This window comes from Lepidothrix coronata, unplaced genomic scaffold (assembly GCF_001604755.1).
Source record: "Lepidothrix coronata isolate B3197 unplaced genomic scaffold, Lepidothrix_coronata-1.0 Scaffold94, whole genome shotgun sequence".
NCBI classification, from domain to species: domain Eukaryota; kingdom Metazoa; phylum Chordata; class Aves; order Passeriformes; family Pipridae; genus Lepidothrix; species Lepidothrix coronata.
The window spans coordinates 2,435,696-2,457,287 of NW_016690274.1; the positions used below are offsets into that span (position 1 = coordinate 2,435,696).

General features: G+C 39.0%; 1 protein-coding gene across 1 annotated transcript in view; it reads right to left on the reverse strand.

Moving 5' to 3' along the window:
* The window catches only part of MTHFD1L (methylenetetrahydrofolate dehydrogenase (NADP+ dependent) 1-like), a 147,399-nt gene that overhangs the window by 38,353 nt on the left and 87,454 nt on the right, over positions 1-21,592 (reverse strand). The window contains exons 25-26 of the mRNA XM_017821966.1: positions 10,173-10,280; positions 8,494-8,646 (exon numbers count right to left, since the gene is read on the reverse strand). Of these exons, the coding sequence (XP_017677455.1) occupies positions 8,494-8,646; positions 10,173-10,280 (261 nt within the window). The remainder of the gene's footprint in view (positions 1-8,493; positions 8,647-10,172; positions 10,281-21,592) is intronic.

Consider the following 21,592-nt stretch of genomic DNA (forward strand, 5'->3'; position numbering starts at 1 on the left):
GTTTGTCTTACTGGACAGTCTGGAAAATTTCAGTTATTTGATCCAAACTGTAAAGTTATTTTGCTGCTTACGAAGGAATCAATATTTTTAAAATCTGCAAATCAGCATTTGAAAAATGCATCTGTAAGATTGTTGAAGGGACAATGTTTTTTTCATTAAGTGAGCATCAGATAACCTGTCAAAAAATTGCATATAGACAAGAGTTTTAAAAACGTAACTATTGCTTCCTTAGCGAATGGCTGAATCTCTAAATTTTGCATTTGAGCCACATGGAACCTTTGCAGAAACTGCAATTTCTTCAACTGAAGAAGGTTATCAGGCTGAAGAAACAAAAATAGGGAGTACGAAACATAATTTCATTTCATCCCTATATAGAGGAATGGCAGAAAACTTGAAGTGACAGAGAATGGCTGCTGCTACCAAGCTGAACCATGACAGGCAGCAGTGATACCAATCCAGCCACAAAGCCATCCGATTCACTGACCTCTGTGTCTGTCAGCATTAGCCTCTTCATACAGCAAATCATCCTAAATACCATGAATGGGGGAAGTAAATTCCAAGCTGCCCTCTCTAGTGCTCAAATCTGCACATCTTCTGTACAGATAGCATAATCAAAACATGAACTATTAAAACTGTTTCAAGACAATCCGTAAACTGATTTTGGAGCTCTTTGCATTTGATGAAAGTCCACACAGGCCAAATGAGCTGAATGAGCTCTTAACCAAACCCATTTATTTGCTCTGGACACACAACAGGGGTGCTAACCAGCACAGTGGGCAGGCAGCATTGCTGCACCATAAAGTGCATAATTCACCCACCCACTTCCCTCTGTGCCCTGGAGAACAGCCAGCAAGGCATTCACTAACTGCTCAAACTTGCACAAGCCTACATTTCCACCGTAATGTCCTTATTTCTTGTCTGAAATCATGCCTAAAATCTAAGGGGAGTCGTTCAAAACTGGTGCTGGCTTCTATCCAAATTGCACTTCCCACTTTTAACTGATACGTCTTTGTTAATAGCAAGCCCCATGCAAATAGGCTAATGTACATCCTTCAAAGAGCCCTGCTCTTCATATGGAATATCAGTCTCTTGAGTTTTTCCTTTCTTAACTGATGTAGCCATATCTGTTCTCATCTGGGATCATGGACTGTAAATCAGAGGCAAGGGAATGAAACAGACATACACAAGCCAGTTATGATCACAGTTAGGTCTCACTGGAGCAGACAGCAAGGATCTTAATGACTCCCAGACTCTCTAGAGCCTTGAGCACAGGATGTTTTCACAGAGGTGCCCCCTTTGGCTACACGCACGCTACAGGTGATTCTCATTTTATTTCCCTACAACTAACAGCATCGGCAAGCCTAAGACAGCTGCACTGAGTTCATTACGTACAACTTCTCAGGTCTGATGAGGGCAAGGCATTAACAACTACACTGGAGAAAACTGTTTCAGAGCATAATGAGTTATCTTTGTTCCAGCATCGCTTAAACTTGTCTGCACTAGCTAGGCACTACCCTTGATCAATGAATCCATACTGCCTGAGCTGATGTGTCAAGTCAGCTAATCTTAACTGAAAACATGTGCTCAAGCACTTGTGATCTAGGCATACCAGTCTCAGAAATTCCTTTGCAGCAGCTCTAACCCACCATACCTTCCATGGTTAACCATGTCCTCTGCCCTTTTACATGCAAAGCAAAGGAGGGTAGGGAAAATTCCCACAAGGGGTGAGAGGCTATCAAAATGTGTTTTTAGGGTATCAGCCCGATACTTTTCCTGACTAAAGTGAAACTCGAAAGTCACTTTTTGTACTTGTAAACAAGCATTTGTTTCAAGGGATCTATTTAGATAAACTATTTTAAGTTAACAGTGACACGTCTGAAAGCTTGAACATAATGTTACATTTCTATAGATGTCTTTAAAATAAACATTTTTTTATACCCAGGAAACCTGACTGATACAAGAAATACACTAGGTACACTTTTGTCACTAAAAAGTTAATTTTGTTTAGAGCCAAGTTTAAACATTTGCTTAGAAAAAAAAGTCTTCTCTGACAAGGCTTAAAATATGGTAAGAGGGGAAAATAACATGGACACCCTGGATACAAAGGAATAATTCTACAAGAGTCATACTGAAATTGCTTATAATGGAGGTGGTACTAAGAAAAAATCTCATCTAATCTAAACATTAAATAGCTTACCAAACCACAGGGTCTATTTTCTTCTGTGATATGTAGTCTAATGATTTCATCCTGTCCCAAAACAACTTTTCCTTCAGCTATTCAGTTTGCTGAAATAACACGCACAACTCTAAAACTTCTTTTTTCTTCTCAATAGAGAAGAGAGTAAAGCCATTAATTCAGCTCTTTAACTACAAGTGCTGGCCCTTAAAGGAATGTAAGGTTAGGTTGAAGAAAGCAGTAATAAGCTGCAAATTAATTTTGCTGACATGGCAGCAATGGGACCTGGTCTTTCATTCAGAAAAGGTACATTATTATGATGTTCGTTAAATAATGTTTACTAGCAAACAGCAGCCAGGAGAGATATCATGAACTCTACAGACTCTAAGTAAGTGCCTTGCCTCCATTATCTGCAAGATATTTCTAAACGTCAGAGGAAGAAGAGAGGCTGATTTTTGGTTTGGTTTTTTTTTTTCTTTTTTTTCTGGGTGTTGTTTCAGGTTGTAAGAGGGCATTTTACCATATGTCCGCGTCACAGCTATGGGAGGTACAGTGATCTGAAGCAAAGTATATTTACTCTGTATTTCCAACAAGCACTGGCTTATCCACATCAGTTTAAAATACATAAAGTAAACAGCAAATGCACAGACCACATGGAAATTTCTGACTATGGTTTAAATACATTCTTTTCTATACACTTTCAAAAGTTAAAAGATAATAATATTTTCAAGCCAGATGAACTCTACTCTTTTTCTCTTCAATTTTAAAAAATCCTTAGTCATCAGCAAGGCATGTTCTGCTCTTGTGTAACTACATCCATTACACCCACAACTTCTTCCTGGCCAGATTTTAGGTCATCGTTTTAACTAATGCTTTTGGAACATCTTCAAATCTCTTTTACCTTCATGGCTTTTACTTCAGTGCCCTCTTCCAGTTCTCCATGTACATTTTGGATGTGTCTTCAAATAATTTCACAGGTATCTCCTCCCATTGGTATAACTTTCAGTTTAACTTCTTTTCCTTTCTAGCCAATCCCATCTTTCCAATCCTTCCCTCAATCTTCTATTCCCATCTTCTCAGCAAGCCATCCTTAACTGCCTCATAGTGCACACACCTGGGACATTTTCAAAGGCTGCCACATATCACTTTCCATTATAATCTACAACTTTATCCTCATCTCTTCAGCTAAATCATTCACTTAGAGCTATTTTTGCCTCATCTACAGAGACCCTCTCTGGCCAATCAAATACCATCGCAACCACATCATGCAATCCACAAAGGACCACAAGTGGATTTCCTGTTATTACACTAACAATCTCTCAGCTTTTAGCTTTCAAACACAACAAACTGAAGTTGACTGTCCTCATGTTCACTTCCAGCCATCGATGTGCTGAGGTCACCACAGGCCCATCAGCCCTACCCTGAATAATTTATCAGCCTTCCACCAAGTGTAACATCATTCATCATTTCCACATGTGCATACCCAGTCATTGTACAGGAACGATGCACCCTGTGTACTTCAGAAAACCTCTCTTCTTCCTTCCCAAGAAGGATTACACCTACTGTAATAAAAAATTTAATAAACTACCTGAAAGGAGGTTGTAGTCAGGTGGGGGCTTGCCTCTTCTCCTCCCCTAGCAATAGGACAAGAGGACACAATCTTAAGCTGCGCCAGGGGAGGTTCAAGTTGGACATTAGGAAGAATTTCTTCACAGAAAGAAGGATTGGACATTGTAATGGGCTGCCCAGGGAGGTGGTGGAGTCACAGTCCTGGAGGTGTTTAAGGAAGGAGTAGACATGGCACTTAGTGCCATGGTCTAGCTGACATGGTGGTGTTAGGTCACAGGTTGGACTTGATGATCTCAGAGGTCTTTTCCAACCTAGTTGATTCTGTGAAATACGAAGGCACATCATCTAACAGAGGATAGTGTGCGCTTTTCTTTTCCTGTTACCATTTTTCAATTTCGAACTAAACAATTTTAACTACTTTCCCATGTGAGGTTAACTTCATGGCTTTCCTTTTTTTCTTACTGCTTATACACTTATTGCAATTATCTCAAAACCAGCCTGCAGAGACTGTGAACACCTAGTTTTTATAATTAGCTGTTCTGAGCACTGCTACAACACAGCAACTATACAATACCAAAGGCAGGTGCCAAATGCCACATCACCAGGGACATTTTTTGGACTGAGAGAGGTCAGAATACCTAGCAGAGCATTACTCCTTTGTAAACAATATGAAATTGAATTGTAAGCTAAATGCTTTACAAGACAAATATAAATCTCAACATCATTTTTGTTTTTGAAACATCACCCTGTGTTACAAAGATCATTAGGATGATTTGGACAATCCACCAATAACTATTCATCTGTCCCATAAAAGCACCTGAGAGAAGTGGCAAAATGACAGTTTGGAGACAACCTGGGCCTCATGCAGCACTGGAAAATTGCAATTTCACTTCAGGTGGCATGGACTCCATCTTATGTTCAATAGAAACTCTCAAAACTTTTTAAGCTCTTAACAACCAAGAAAGAAGAAATTCATCCAACAGGCAACAACATTTTCCTTCTGAAAGTATTCATAAAAATATTTACATTCAAGGCCTTTTCCCTCTTACAATATTCAGGTAATATTTTGGCAGGACAGTCCTCGCTCTCAGCCACAAGTGAATCCCATACACTGATTTCAAACTACACTGGGTCACTCCAAGAGTTCCTTCCCAGAGGATATAGTTCTAGCACTAGTTCCAGAGACTTGAGTTTCTTTCTGTATGGGGAGAAAAGTACTTCTGTAACAGACTGACCTTCAGATATGTTGATATCTGAAGGATGTCAGTTCACTGTGAGAATTTGGAAGCTCCGAAAAGCTCCACATATTTTCAAAGAGACGTGGCCTGTAATTTTAACCTATTAAACTGAAAGTGCACAGCTGGAAAAGCGTAGTACATATTTAAAAATCTCACTGTGATTTAAACACAGATTCATTATGTGCACAAGTGATTTTGTAGCATCACTTCACATAGGCAAAAGATAACAGGTTTTACTTCCATGACCTTCTGGCATTCTTGCAACTCACATGAAAGAGAACAATAGGAACATGGCTGAATGTGAGAAAGCACCAAATTGCTATGGCTTTTTGGGTGGGGGTGGAGAGAAACACACATATTACAAAAATCTAATATTTCTCCACCCAAGCATTGCTAGTGAATGACCTCACTGGTTTCCTACATATACTCCAGCAGCTTTCCTGCCATCACTCTGTTAAGCCAAGCAATGATATCAACAGTCCACCTGTGAGAGTGATGTAGCCCTCTGGGTCATGGCCGCAGAGAACTTGGATAAAAGCTGTGCCAGTGTTAATTAAATACACCTCTTGTTTCACTGCTGATTTCCTCCGATAAGGCTCAGCTCATTTTTCCTGGAAAGACTTCCATGCTGTAAGAGAACCGGAGCCAACCATAACACAAACCAAATATTGCTTAGAGAATATGAAGACAACATGTTAAATATCTAGTTTTGAAAAAATAAAATCACTGCCTATGAGTGCTGGGGTAAATACAAACTCATTACTCTACATGTGCTAGTGACAAGGTTAAACTACAAATGCTAGTTACTGTAGATAGCTTATTATCTTTCAGCACTACTTATCTCTCGCATTTGTAATGCTCTTCCCAAATAAATAGGAGCAGAATTCTAACAACCTGCTTTACTGATAAATTCCGCTAGGTTAGAGTGTGAGAAGCTCATCCAGTACAATTATGCTTCGAGAATGGAGTTTGACATTTAATTAGCATCAGAATTATCACTACAACTTTAATGAAAAATAGCATTTTTTCTGCCATCAGAAAGGTCTTAGCAGTAAGAAGGTTCTAAGCAGCTTAGGTAATTAAGGACCGCTTCCATTAATACAATTAGCTAGCAAGTAATCAAAGGAAAAAAAAATGTATGCTCTCCTTTTTTTCCTATACAAAGAAATCTAATCCACCGTCATGACTGGATGCTTTCACCATATGCTGTCACCAGGATATCTGTAATCCCTCTACTCATAGCATCTGACTTAGAGTCACTTTAAGCCTTCAGGACATGCCCTTTTATATTTGCTTTGTTCTTGCAGACATTTTCAGATAGCTTTATTAGTAAGAGAATTGTCAAAGGAAGGCTCTCAGTTTTGAAATCTGACATCAAAAATATTCCTTCTTGCATGACTTAAAAAGCAACACTAACCCTAAGACTTAGTTGTTGACAACAATGCACACAAAAATCTAGAGGTGGCAAATTAGAAAAGTGATCTCAAAAGTAGTGGTACAATTATATTACCAGAGTTTGTTTCATGATGATCACAACTCTCAATTCTGAAGGTTAGCAGGTTGGACCTCTTGCCATAAATTTAATTCTAAAGAAGAAATTGAATGGTAAGGATGTTAGGAACACATTCATATTAATTCATTCATTCATCCTGATTTGTAGCAAGTGTGGTAGTTCCAAGAAGTGTTCTGTCCTACATTCCTGAGCATTAGCAATATTTTCCAAACAGCCAATGATCAATGTCTATCTATTCACATTTTTAGCTCTTGGGGATCATACAGTACCTCTCCCTACAAACTCTCTTGAAACACTTAACACAGAGTATACTGCCTACCCAGTGCAGGATATGGCAGAAGTTCCATGGCTAATACTGCCTCTTGCCCAAGTTAGGCTAACTAACTTGGATATATGTTTTACAATCTCCTCCAGTAAGAAATCCCATATATAAAAGTCCTTCATAAGAACCCTATTTTTTGGTTCTAGAAGGAAACAGAAAATGAGAGGTAATTCTTGAACTTGTTTGGTGTATAGTGCTCCTACAGAGAGTTTCTATGAATTTATGACACTGAACTGCAGCTAGTTCACAGTGAAGCATGCAGAGTGTGACTCATTCAGAAAGCTCACCCAAGAACATTTCACTCTGACATCCTACAGAATAGCTCCTTCATGATTTTGAATTAGTTGCTGCCCGTTTTTCACATGCACTCCTTCTCACAACTTCATGACACACAACTTACAGTGCAAACTTGAATCCAGGACATGAAGGATATACTAGAAGTTCTGACAAATTTTATCCTGTCACCAGTAATTGGAATTTGGTTTTACACAATTCAAATACACAGCTGCACTTTGCTTCTGGTAGATGCGCATAATGTGGTCATGCAGAAGGAAAGCATATCCCCAAGTCCAGTGAGTTAAAGTGACACAGTTTCCTGAACTCCAGGAACCCTCCTGGTCAGAAAGTACTTCCTTCCTTGTTTCAAACACTTGATTGTTTCAGAGGGAATTCAAAACAATAGATTAGAAACTTTCAACCTTTCCTAAGCGTACTGCTACACAAGGAAATCAGGCCATGCTCTGGGAAGATGAGATAACATTGGGAGAGTACTCTTTCCGGAAATGCAATGGCTTTTGCATCCCTCCTCTAACACCATCCCATGAATCAGCTACATATTAGTAATAACTCTAGCTATGAGACGTCAGATGTAGTTCAACTGCTGTTTGGATTAAGATGTGCTGATTGGCAAAAGGCGTGAGCTAACTAACTTCTCAGCTATTTCAACAAGCCCTGTTAGGGAAAAAAGTATCAGGAGCTTCCTAATCTGAGTCTGTACTTTTAAGGACATGTAGGTAGAAAGGATGACAATTGTCTCCTTTTAGCCTGCTGCCATCAAGCCCCTCATCGTTTAAATTTCTAAAAAAGGAAAAGAGGGTGTTACTACTTCTGCATTTACAAAGCTACCCCTTCCCACCATAACTTAGTTTTACAGAACCAGTAGTGATATTCACAAGGACTGCAAACAGATCAGGCTCATTAGCTGAAAAGCAATCATTTAAATCATACACTGTTCCCCAACACAATTCCTTTCATCTAAATATATTACAATGGTTTGTAATGACGAATGAAATGATTTAACATTTAGAATAAAATCATTAAACTCGTTATTTATGGGTTGTAATTTGAATAAGAAAAGGCAAAGGACATGTAAATTCCTTTTTATGCAGCATTAGGGTGCATAAGTATACCAGACTAATGGAAAAACAACAGAAACAGAAATAACAGCAAGAACCATTCTCTCAGACCCTATAGTTGAAGCTCTTATACGATATTACATTTTCCTAATTCTCTTTTGCTATCAACCTAGAGCTACAATAAGTTTGAGGATAAGATTATTATACAACAACAAGAACTCACCTGATTCTACACGTTATTTTTAGTGGCAAACAGGAAACGCACTTCCCTGTCAAGCTGGGTCAAAGGGGAGGGATCAAGCTGAATACTTTGCACTCACCGTTCCTACCAAAGGGTAGATGAATCCAGCTCCAACACTGGCTCGTACATCGCTAATCGGCAAAATGAAACCGGTGGGAACACCCTTCCTCTCAGGCTGATGGGAGAGGGATAGATGAGTTTTTGCCATACAAATGGGAAGATTTCCAAATCCCTAACCAAAGAGGGATAGAAAATAAAAACATTTTAAAAATTACACTAAAGACACATTATGTTTTTGTTTTGTTATCAATATCTTCTTGAAACCCTAAAATCCACATAGCAACAGTTAACCTCAGTTTCACAACAGATAATATTTCAGAAATGGACTGAATACTGTATTTCATACACTATTCTCTCTCAGCTCAGGTGTCTATCTCCAGAGACTTGGCTGTAGGGATGCCCAGCTTCTGGAGTGGGTTCTCAGTCTAGAGTTAGGTGCAAAAGTTGCCTAGGCACCAGTTAAAGTGTGCTGTTTTCAGAAAGTGTTCACAACAAGTACCACATTGAACAGGAAGCCTACACCAACTTAATAGAACTCCAGTACAGCAGTTCCCTCTGACCTCTAATGACCTACTTAGACACCTACTTGAGACCAGAGTCCAGGATTCAGAGTCTGAAGTAGTTACCGAAAATGTTGGAGAAAATCAGGGAAATGCCCTCAGCAGCTCCCCTCATCGATTAATCTTGAGTCAGGCACCTTCCACTCATCTGTTCAATTCCTTGACAAACAGGGCCAGTTCACAAAGCCAGGAGGAGAGGAGGTACTGTAGGGAGTTGACTCTGCAGCTCAGGGCTGACAATCCCTTAATGACATTGTGAAAATATTTCCTAATACTACTAACATTTAGACTAAAATATGCATTAGAGAATCACAGCAGGAAAACATAAAGGCATGGATTATTTTGCTTTAAGTACACTAATTCATCTTCTTTTTGATCTAGAAAAATCAAATTAATTCTCAGGAAGTTTGCATTATAGGAAGATGGCTACACTTCTGCCTGTCTGACCAAGCTGCTGAAGTGCACTCAGGTATTTTTCCATGACACATCATTCATAGTTCCTACTTTCTGACAGAAAGGCTCCAGCCAAGTTTATGTCCAGAAGTCATTCCACTACAGAAAATGCATTCACCTCTCCGCATGATTTCTGAACTTTTCAAACTGATACAAAGCCCACTCCCACATGCTTTAGGATCAGAGATGTATTTCACCTTCTAGTATTCATAACTCCTTGAAAATAATATGAACAGAAAGAAAACCAAAAGATTTTACAAGTATTGGGAGCTTTGTTACTAATGTGCATAGCTGTTCACAGGTCTTTCTGTGTTTGCAAACTCTTTTTTGCACATACAAATTAACACTCATATGCTAGCTGCCAATTCTGCAGATGTGTAGTTGTCACATTTAAGACGGTAATCCGGAATTATCACACGCATAGAAAGTATGGTTACATGAGCAATCTCAGAAATATTCTGAACACTGTTCATCTATCACTGGAGATAGCTTTCAAGGTTAAAACCATTCTGTTCTATCTAATCTAAACCAATACATACTGACGTCCACAGTTTAGTATCATGGGTATCATGCTTTTTAGCAAAGCTTGACTTAACACTCCAATCTGAGAACACTTTACACTCTGAGGTTTCCTAAGACTCTCATCCAGCAGATACCTGACAGCATAATTCACTGGTGTTCTTACCTGCCGGGTGTAACGATCAACTTGTGACTGCGCAAGAGGAGACAACTCTATATCCTGAGCTCCGTACACCTTCTGAGCAATGATCCTTATTTTTTCAACAATGGGAAGCTGCAGAGACAAGGAAACAACGTAAGGATGAACGTTAGCCAAGAGAAACTAGGATCTTGTTTGCTGTGTGAGATATCTGAATCTCTCATTTAGATTCATCCTTGTTAAACAGGCTTGCTAAAGCATGAAACAAAGTAAAGGGCACTGGTGACGGATATGATATTCAGTGACATGTACATGAATTACAACCACCATTTCAGCTATTACATCATTTAGAAGCTGCACAATTTGTGCATTACAGAGTTGACAACGTGAGCTTATACCCCTGCCTACAATGGGAGAAGAAAATTACTGCCATGCAGTTTTAAGAATCAAGAGCTAACCCTCACTGCAGATATGAGGAAGTAAGCTCTACTGGGTTAACAGGGATCCCTACACAAAAAAAAAAAAAATCATTTCAGAATAAAGATAACCTATACAATGAGTGGACAAGGTAAGGTAGCAGGCAGCCAGGGAAGGTTCCTCTGAGAAGTGAGGAAGTGTAGCAGAAAATTCCTGACTCATCACTGCTTCTTTGATTGTGATTTTTTTTTGGAATTTGTTATTATTCTCACTTCCTATCCTTCCTTACATGCATATTTTGAATTGTAGATTTGATACTGTAAAGCACTTTGGACACTTAAAGGGGAAAAAAAGAGAAAGAATATGAAAGTATTCTAGGATTCACTTCGAAACCTCAAGTCACTAAGTTCAATCTCAGTCTCCAAGAGTATTCATATCATGTTATTCAGCTCAAACTGAACATATGTTCTGCCTCATGGCTTTTCTTTCAAGGCAGATGCAGACAGTCTGTTAAAAACCCTTTAACAGATTTTCAGCAAACAGTTTTTTGTGGTCAGATCAGGCGTTTACTTTTCATGCCATCATTTTGTGTATTTAGAGTAAACAACTCTCTCCTCTTTCTCTCTCCTTTTGTTTTGAGTGACTTTGGAGACAGCAACTGTAAGCCCTATAGCTTATTTTACACTAGCCATCCTCTAACTTCTTTCTATAGGAACAGGATGATGGAGGAAGGATCATACTGCCAGTTCAGCTACTTCAGTGCTGACTATAGATGGCCAGAGATGTGTGCAATACTCCAGGGAATGTGCCACCAGTGATTTGTAGTCTAGCATATTTAATTAAGAACACGTGGAAGAAGTGCTGAACAAAATTTAAAGAGATACCACTTGGGGAAGAAGACTTGGTAATCTCAAGCAATATAAAAAGTACCAGAACACAAAATAGAAGTATTTCATTTTATTCTAACACAGGCAAGAAAGTAATTTGTCAATAATGAACTTTATCTGCTGCATTTATAGGAAGTTCCACAGTTAATCACATTTTTGCAATGCCTGTCTAGAAGTAATGGTTTTTCTGCAAGGACACATCAGTTGAAGGGTTTGTGTCAGATCAACCTTTTTTGTATTTATGATTGCATTTTAGAAAAATTAAAGTTTACATTAATGAAGAACTCCAGTAACAGAGACATCACAAGAGAAGAAAGAAGCTCACCAGCCTTTCAAGTGGCTTAAATGTAAGGCAGTTAAAAGCTACTAAGGCTCAAATAAAATCCCTCCTCAGATTTGAAATTTCAAAGAGAGATTTAAAGAAGTTCCACAAGTTGCTTTCTGAACGTGTTCACTATGTGATATTGCACCTTAATTGGGTGGAATAATGTCACATTCCTGACTTCAGGCTTTTTACAGGAATCCAACCAGTGCAAAAAAAACCTAATCAAAATTGGAGATAATGCATTGCAAACATCCTGGATATAATTCCTGGCAGCAGTAAGCTCAGTGAAATACTTAGTGGCATGGATAGCCATCATGAGATGAAAACTTCTCTCAGGGTGATAACTCAATACATTCATATCCATGGCAGTTTTGAACACAGTGGGAGAAATGCAAAACATGTCTGTTAATTTGTCTTTTGGGTGCTGTTTGCTCACAGTCAAGGACTAACAGCAATGGTAAATGGAAAGGCAAAAGGCATTCCATTCCCTGTTGTCAGTAGGCCAGCATCAAAACTAACAGCTTAAACCTCAGTAAGTTCATTGAAATGGAGATGTACATTTAGATTCAACTTGCATTTGTGTCAAAATATTTCAAACTACTTTGACAGCAGTATAATTACTGCGCCTTCAGCCCCCTTCCAATGACTATAGCTGTATTTTCCAAACAAAATCCAGCAGGGCTCTGGCTAGCATCAGAAGAGACTGCTTTAATGACAGTGGTGGCATTCTGTTCCTCCCAGGATGTGTGCAGCATCTTGCATGGCTGAGTATGAGTCTGAGCTAGACAGTCAAACGGTATCCTTACGGATTTATGGTTTGCTTATTGGCATTTGTGGTTTTTTTGTTTGTTTGTTTTGGTTTTTTGTTTTTGTGGTTTTGTTTTGGTTTTGTTTGTTTGGTTTTTTGATTTTGTGGTTTTGTTTTGGTTTTGTTTGGTTGGTTTTTTGTTTTGTTTTGCTTTGTTTTTAAACCAGAATGTCAAATACTTTTCAGGTCAGTACCCACATCTCAAATTTTGCAAATGTAACCTCAGAAGACTCACCACTGGGGAAGGAGTTGTGGGAGTGTGAATGGCAAACTAAAGTGGTTTTCTGAGACTGTCACATGTATTTGTGAGGCATGCACATAGAAGCAGGTGAGGCATGTGCATGGTGTAAGGGGAGAGTTTGAGCCCATTTAATCTCACAACACAAGCAAGATGAGTCTTGGCTGAGCCAAATTCAGACACAAACCGGTAGGGAGACACAGATGCACTATACACATCAACACAGCCCATGCACATGCATACTCTCAGACATGCTTCCTTCCTGAAGTTCCAGGAGTAGGGAAAGGAGTACACTACACCATGCTAAGGATCCACCTGTTTCCTAGTATTTAGTGGAACTTTTCAGGCATTATCTACTTAGAATCAGAGTGTAACAGGGCATTTCAAGCTAAAAGGTTTCCTGTGTTTCAGTTATCAACTAATACTGATGAGAAACTTCAATTTAAAGAAGCGTTTTCAAAGAAAAAACACCTAGTGCTCTACATGAGAAATAAAAATTAATTTTGCTTGAAAGTGACATAATGGTATTTATGCGAAAAGAAGTTCAACTAATTCAAGAGACATTTTACATATATGCCATAGCAGAAGCCTGGATATTTACAAGACAGTTATAGGAATAGTTCTTACTTTTTCTTATCTGGCCTTTAAAGGCAAGTTTAGCTTTAGGTTTTCATTGAAACTTGATTATTCAGCACTTCACTATCAAAATACTTCCCAAACCTTCGGTTGCGAAGCCTAGTCATGATGAATGATCCAAATACTCTCACTCATGGGCAAAGGCATCCACCACATGTACTAACTATGGTAATTCACATGGAAAATTGTTTCATTGAAGTCAAAGGGGCTGAAAAATAAGAGGGATATTGCACAAGTAACTAAATCATTAAGGGATTTTAAGCTTGATTTTTGCTCCACCTGATGCCACTTATCTAGAAAAAAAAGTAAATCATGTGAGCTACTTATTTGTACCTCACACACTTTGGTCAAATACCTGCCAGCAGAAATCACATATCTCAGAAACTTAAAAGCAAGAATTATTTCACATCTCTCATGGTTTAGGAAGGGTACTCCCCAATTCAGTGCCCCCACTAAGACTCTCCAAACCACACACTGCTCTCTCTTGTTCCTTCCACTTTCCCTGCCACCTCCCTGCTGCAGTGGGATGGAGAGGAGAACTAGAGGCACAAAAGTCAAAAATCATGGGTTCGGATAGGAACAATTTACTGGGAACAGCAATGAAATAAGAAAACAAACAGTTATAATACTTATGACAGAGGATACAGGGAAAGAAATGATTCACAGAGAAAATAGACAAAACTGGACGGCTCCCTCTGCCACATTTACTCAACCAGACTGGAACCCCTTCTGCCCCTAAGAAACTCCATTTCTTCCACCCCTGTAACAATGTAAGGAGGTATAGAAAATATATAGAAAACCTCAGGCTCCTAACCACGCCCCTCCCACTACTGCAAAAATTAACCCTGTCCTGGCTGGAACTAGGACAACATCTCTCACTTTTTTTTGTCTGAGAATCTGAGAATTTTCTACAATGGCCTATGAAATTCCTGAACAACTTGTTCATTCCACTTGCAAACTCCAATGCTTATCTACGGTGATGCACCTATTTACAGGCCATAAGTAAAACAACCTTAATGAAAGGAGGATGAAAAGTCTCATCTGAATGATGAGTGTCGATGCACCCATATGAACAACAAGTTAATTTCGCAGCACCTCTGTTACCTGGACAGCTAGGGTGAGAATGAAATTTATAAAATATCCAGAGTGTCAAAAGCACAAGAGATTTAAAATCAGCAATAGAAGTTATTCCTCTTCTCATTTCCCTGATGTAATGTTGTGAATGTTACACAACTAAGTACATTTAGGTGAAGAACAGGTGACAGATAGACACTAAACAGTATGGATTTAGATGAAACCTGACTTTTATAGATATGTAAATTTACACTGACCATGAGAAGGTGCTACAGGGCCACACGGGATATTTGCTGACAATTCAGTAGCTTTGAGATTCCTCTCAGTAACAACCAATCTCGTCAGGCCTGCCAGAGATAATGTGCATTTCTGAAATCTCACATATTTAGTTACCAAAGCCATACGCTTCTTTCGAGGCAAGCACACGCACACCATAAACAGGATTTTCTCTGTGGCTAAAACATAACAAGTGCTAAAGCAGAAGTGCACAAACTGCTTTCACAAAATCAGTATCTGTGCAGCTGTATATTTCACTACTTGATAGAGAACGATTAATCCATGCAATCAGCATTGATAAAGAGGAGAGCCTGTCATTCTCAAGACTGAATTGATTATCTAAGATGAAATCATACTAGTGTTGTCATCCAGCCATACTGCTACTTTCAGTCCACCTCACTTGCAAGACATGATATTAGTGCATGTTGGTGCCATTTATTACACAATTTTCTTTCTTCCAATACTATCAACAGCAAGGTTTTTACCAAAACGTAATTTAATAGCATTTCATTTCTGCTAGCCTTTTCTCACATTTCCCTCACTCTTCAACTCTTACATCAGCTATAACAGCAGACTTCAGATTATCAATTTTCCACATAGGGTTTCCATGGACAGCAGACCAGCTTCCATAGACTCTCCATCACCTTCCTTTCCTCTGCTGCACACACTCACCCACGTGCCAGTGCAACTGAGAGGGCAGCACCACTGTGCAGCTGCACATACCAGAGAAAGTGATCCAGGCTAAAACATAATGTAGGAAAAAATACCTATTGCATCCCGTATCAGTTCACATATCCAGTTTACCGTAAAGGCAAAGTCGGTATAAAGCAGGAAGAGTTGCTCAAACTGTTCAAATCTGATCACTGAAATGTACCAGCAGAAACAGCAGCTTGGGGCAGGGACACACAGCTTGGCTGGGATTCCTAAAATCAGTCTTGTTGCTAAGTATTAAGTGAAACAAAAGCCAAAACCATGCAAATTAGCAAGGATCTGGTCTGCGACTGTGCTCAAGATTCCCATCTTTTGCATCCTAATTTGGACACCTGACTTTTTAAGTTCTTTGGCTATTGGAAAAGGAAGTAGTTTTTTTAACTCCCCATAGCCAATACCTGAGACTGCTGAAAATAACCCCTGTTCCCTTCCTCCTTCATTCCTTCTGCTTTTAAACATTTTCCCCCGACTTCCTCACCAAAAGAGTCCAACAGTCAGAGACAATAGCAGTAAGTTCCCAGTCATACTACATTCCACTAGGTTGCAGCTAAGTCACACTACTATGAGAAGTGCTGGCATTATCTAGTTTAAATGGAAAACTGTAAGTGAATGTCCACGTGTGTAGCACTGCTTGAAACAATGTCTTCACATTTACACAACATAAATATTTAAAACTACTGTATTCTCTGACAAAACTTAAGATTCTGTTGAAAAAACATGTCTTTAAACCAGAGAATATACAATAGCACTATTCACTTGTAACTTACACATACTTCAGATACTTTAGCATTCACTTCAGTCTCACTGTCTATTTTTAAGTATGAGATCACTAGTTTAATTATAAGGTAACAACGTCTGGGCTTATTGTAACTAAGCTGCTTGTGTTTTAACAGAAATTCTTAAAATAATTCAAAATTCAAGGCAGTGACATTTTTGTTTTTAAATTTTAACTTGGACATTCACTGAAAGCAATAAAAAAGAGTCACTGTTTGGCTAAGTGAAACAGTATGCAGACATCACTCACTCCTCTTCTTGGGAAGCTGCCAAATGAAAACATGATGGGAGTATGGCTGAAGGTGCTGTGTGGGGTGACAGAGTGCAGTGCTAAAACAATAGCTGACTCCGCACATTCAAACTCCTACTTCTAGCTTTTCCCTTGGATAAAATAAAACCACATTTATTAAAGTATCTGTATATTCTGGTTCCAGAAGATCTGTGGCTGACAAAAGGATTTCCAAGTCTTTAGCACTGCTCTTCCTTTGTTGGCACAGGACAACAGTTTGTTTTTTAATTTGTGGAAAAGTGTATTTAGTCAAGTTAAACAGTTTGTGAATCAACACCTAAGCCTGTGGCCTTAGAGATTTATTTTCCATTTCCCCAACTTTGAAACCCCAGCTGTGCCTAAGAAAATTGCTTTACACGAAGAATAGGGAAATAATGAAAACAAACATAAAAGTGCAGTGCCGTCAAGAGCCTATATCCACAAATAAAGAGATGGAGTGGAAGGAAGATAGTTTCCAATCCTAGAGCACCCAATTCAGTGAAAGAAGTGTCCAGACTCCACTGAAATCTCTTTGACAGGAGTGAGAGGAATGGGTGGGACAGCCTTATGGAATTCCTCTTTAATGTGGCTTCACTGCTAGATGGCTTACTAGCAGTAGAGGGGAGGGGGGAAATAATTTAAAGATTAGCATACCCTGGAGGGCAGCACAGCCTGCATTTCAAGATGAGAAATGATCTCCATCAATTATCAGGAAAAGTTTCAGTGAGGAGCATACGTAATTTTATTTATTCCTATCCCAGTAATGCTTAAGGACTTTCCATTAGGTCCACATGTGACTGAACTCTGTGCTGTATAAGAAAAACACAGAAGCTATTTGCCTCCTAGGCAAATGAGCAGAGGTATGTTGGGTTGATGTGACAGCAGACACACGATGGCTTAACGACTTTGTGGTATTAGTGAAAGAAACAGAAAATACCCCTGACACCCCCCCTCACCCCGCGTCTCCCATTCAATCACTGCGATTGAAAAGATGACAAGTATACAAATGATGAGAAACACTGTGCCCCAGGAGGTCAGCATCCTCAAACCCAGGCCCACATGAGCTCTTCTTGACTGTGCCTTCCTCTTCAAGCCTCTCCTCCTCTCCTAGTACATAGACCAAGGAGCCTTCTTCTCCACTGACAGGGCTCTTCCTCCTTCATTACTCACACCTCATTCTTGCTATTGGAGACCATGGCCAGAGGGTGGAAGAGAAAATAACGCACAGAACAGCTCCCAGCAGAGTTTTTCCTCTATGCTACCCTCAGACCCCTCTGAGTGACCCATTGTCTGTGACAGCTGAAGCGGAGACTGGAAGAAATGAGACAAGTGACAGCCCACACCATACCGCCACAGCACAACCAAGGCAGGGTTGTGCTTACCCACAGGGGTAGCCAAACTGTGGGCTCAGATGCTCCAGATTTGCCCAAGTTATTATTACGCTCCCAGCAGGGGAAGAAAAACACCAGTGCTGAGGTTGCTAACCGCTTGAATGCCTCCCTGAGAAGTGAAGCTACTCAACCTCATTCTCAGTGGACAGCCCCAAGCTGAGAAAGCTCGCCTTTGTTCTGCAGGGCGGGCCAGGCAATACACTGCACTCATCCAAAATATTTGTGCAATCAACTTTGACAGTATAACCTGAAAGTATTTTCATTTATCATGATATTACCTAAAGGCAGAACACTGTCAAAAAAAGGTGTCATCTGACAAACTCAGAAAACTGAAACAGCCCCTTTTTCTCCCTCCCATTTGCGACCTTTACACTCTTTAATTTAGCTTTCCAATGCAGCATAAATCAGGGGATTTGAGTCTCTTCAATAATACTTGTCAGGTTACTGTGTCATTCTTTTAAGAGGACAAGGCTAACTTGTTGACCAGCCAGATATGCTGATCCTGCCTCATGCCATATACTGATCCTTCTCTGCTCTTCTATCTCCTGAGTGACAGCCCACTGCACTACAGCTGTCTTGCAGGAAGGGGCAATGTAACTCTTAAAAACCTAATGCCTGCCTTCTTTTTTCTGCTTTTTTCTGTTTCCTGCCCCAGGTTGAGGAGGGCTCCTGTTAGTCAAGGAAGAGTTCACCACAGGAGAAAAAAGAAGAAGACAAGGTTAGCGGAAGAAGGCAGGCTACTCAACAGGCAAGAAACCCCTGGCCAAGAGTGGTCAGAGAAATTTGGGAATGGGATGCGTATGTTTCCATCCTCTCCTTTCCTCCCCCCTAGTTATCTAAACTTACTTTTAATGGGTCAGTCAACTTTATTTTGAGTAATAGCTTTCTGTTGCAACTTAAAGACCCATACTTCAAGAAAAGTGAACCCAGAAGGGAAGTCAACAGTGATAAGAGGGTTGATATTTTGATATTTTCCATATGTAGCACGAATATATGTTAAAATAAACCACCACAGATTATTTCATAGAGAGTTCAGAAGGCCTTTAAAACAAACCTATCCTCCAAGCACTGAAGGGAAATACTCTTCAAGAAAACAACTCAACAGTAAATTAAGAGAGGTTATTGTGCAGAGGGGACAAAAATCCATACTAAACCCACACAATACTGTAGTATTTATTTCAATTACTGCCAGTAATCTTTTAAACTATGTTATAAACTCTGGAGCCTATCAGATGAAAACTCATCCTTGCTCCTGAACAACCCACCCCACCCTGTGCAATTCCTAATACTGTAAGCATTTCATGGTACACTGTATCTGTTTATGTCATTTTCTTACACTCCTACAGTGGCAATGGTGCTGTCTATACTTGTCAAAGGTCACATCTTGTACTCTGTCCATGAAATTACACTGGTACAGATATAGATTCCCAAAACCATATATAAGCTATTCTATTCTCATTTCAACTCCTGAAAAATATTTGTTCATCTAATATCAAATGTCAAACAAATCCTTGCTAGAATCAAGACCAAAAAAAAAATACAAACTACAAGCATGAGCCACTTGATAAAAAAAATAATCTTGCCTACTTAGAGAAATAAATAAAGAGAACCTGAAAAGCTATCTAAAAATGGGACTGTAGAATGTGTCATGAAGCTAAACCCAAGGAAATCTAAACAGACCAAAATAGATGCTTCAAGGAATATAGTTAGCACAGTCTTAAAAGTAGAGTAGCTTGCTATGATACTGAACAGGACAGCTTAGCAGAGCCTGAGTCCTGAACTGACACAACTGTGTTGTGCCCAATGTCTAAAATTGCTCATTCAGTGTATGCTTGGGTATCAAAAAAATGGTATAAATGTATAACCATACTTCAGGATTCAGAAACCTATTGAACAGATTTTATGTTCAGAAACAGTATTTAACGGATCTAGAAAATACTTTCTTGTTCTTCTCATATTATACACATTTATAAACACCTTTCAAGGAAGCCCTTGTTTTCAGAGATACATTTGGAAATTACATAAAGCACTGGAGAGATGCATGCCATTTGGAAAAAAACAAAACAAAGAGAGTACACTTGGTCTGGACTGTCCATTAATTAAATCTCTGACTGTATGCTAATAAAATAGTTTACTGCAACTTTATTCTAAGTAGTTAAAAAGGATATAAATCAGTTTTACATATAGGGGCTTTAAGGTTGTTTTTTTTTTCAAGCTGGGGCGATGCTTTCTAACAAAACATCAAATTACTGAATGAACCTGTTTTGGCTATAGTGGTCTGTACTGTTGGAAGTTGTTCTAATTATAGTCAGTTTTAGAAGCAAATTCTGATTTAGTTTTCCAGACAGGAAAACAAGGTGCATAGACATCAAAGGATTAAATGGAGACATAGTAAAAGGAAGAGTAATTTCATAAAGACAGACTGATATATGAATGATGTGGTAGTGGTTTTATACAGGATATTTCTCCTCTTTGACCTTCCAAAGGGGAAAGAAAACAGGAAAAAAGTCAACAACAGCTCAAATTCCATCAAACTTGAGGCAACCAGAATGTAATAGTATTCAAGTAACTAGACAAATCTAGCAGTTAGATGAGGGATAGAATTATGTCCTTTCACTTACACACCCTTTAGGCACAATGATGGGGGAAAATCATCTGCCTGAATCCCGCTTTACTACCTCTTATCTTTCTTAAATTTCTTAATTTTACCCCTTTGAACAGTAAAAATCATACCCCCCCAAAAAATCTTATTACAATCTTGATTAATATCTGGGCAGGCTTATTTGGGTGAGGTGGCTTTTCTTCACTTCTCTGTGAGCCTAGTAACCAATTGACCTACATAATGTACAAGTGACAGCATTGCTGTTTCACTCTCCTACTCCAACTGCTTCGTTTTCCATCCTTTGCACAGTAAGAATGAAACAGAAGCCTGAACTTTACTATTTTTGTTGGCCTGAATTTACTTTCTTTACAGTATTTAAAAATCTTTATATGTTTTTGTAAAATCCCTTCAATATATTTTTGAGACTTATAATACTTTTGTGAAGTTATGGTATATTAAGTTGATGTAAAGTTGTGATTCATTCCCTTTGTGCTTAAGATCATGCTGTTCATGCAACACAGCATGAAATGATGTGCCTGGGAAAGACATTAAAGTAGAAACCAATCTCATTTTCTTTAGACTTAGAGTCCATCCTTACCAATCCTTTTTACTCATTCATACCACAAGATTATAAGCTACACAGTATTTAGTAACATCAGAGCCTAAGGATGTGACTTGGCCAGTGCTAATGTCCTATCTCTGTAAGACAAGTGTTCAGTGGTTAAAACTATTGCATATATTTTTCAAAGAATTTTTTTCTCTGTGTTATTACGCAAGCTCAGTAAGATGATGGCTTCATTTTTCAGAGCACCTGGGAAGAGACCAACTTAGAAAGGTAGATATATTGTTCATTTTTTAGCTGTAAAAAATTGCATGGGCAAAATGCCTCGAGTAGATGCTGCAGCACTAATATTCCCAATGTATTTACCTCTATTCTGTCAAGGCACTGGTTACTATTGATAGGAGTTGTCTGGATTACTGACATTTTGAAAAACAGCAGGGGACATTTAAAGAAGAAATAAAATGGGTGCAATACATAC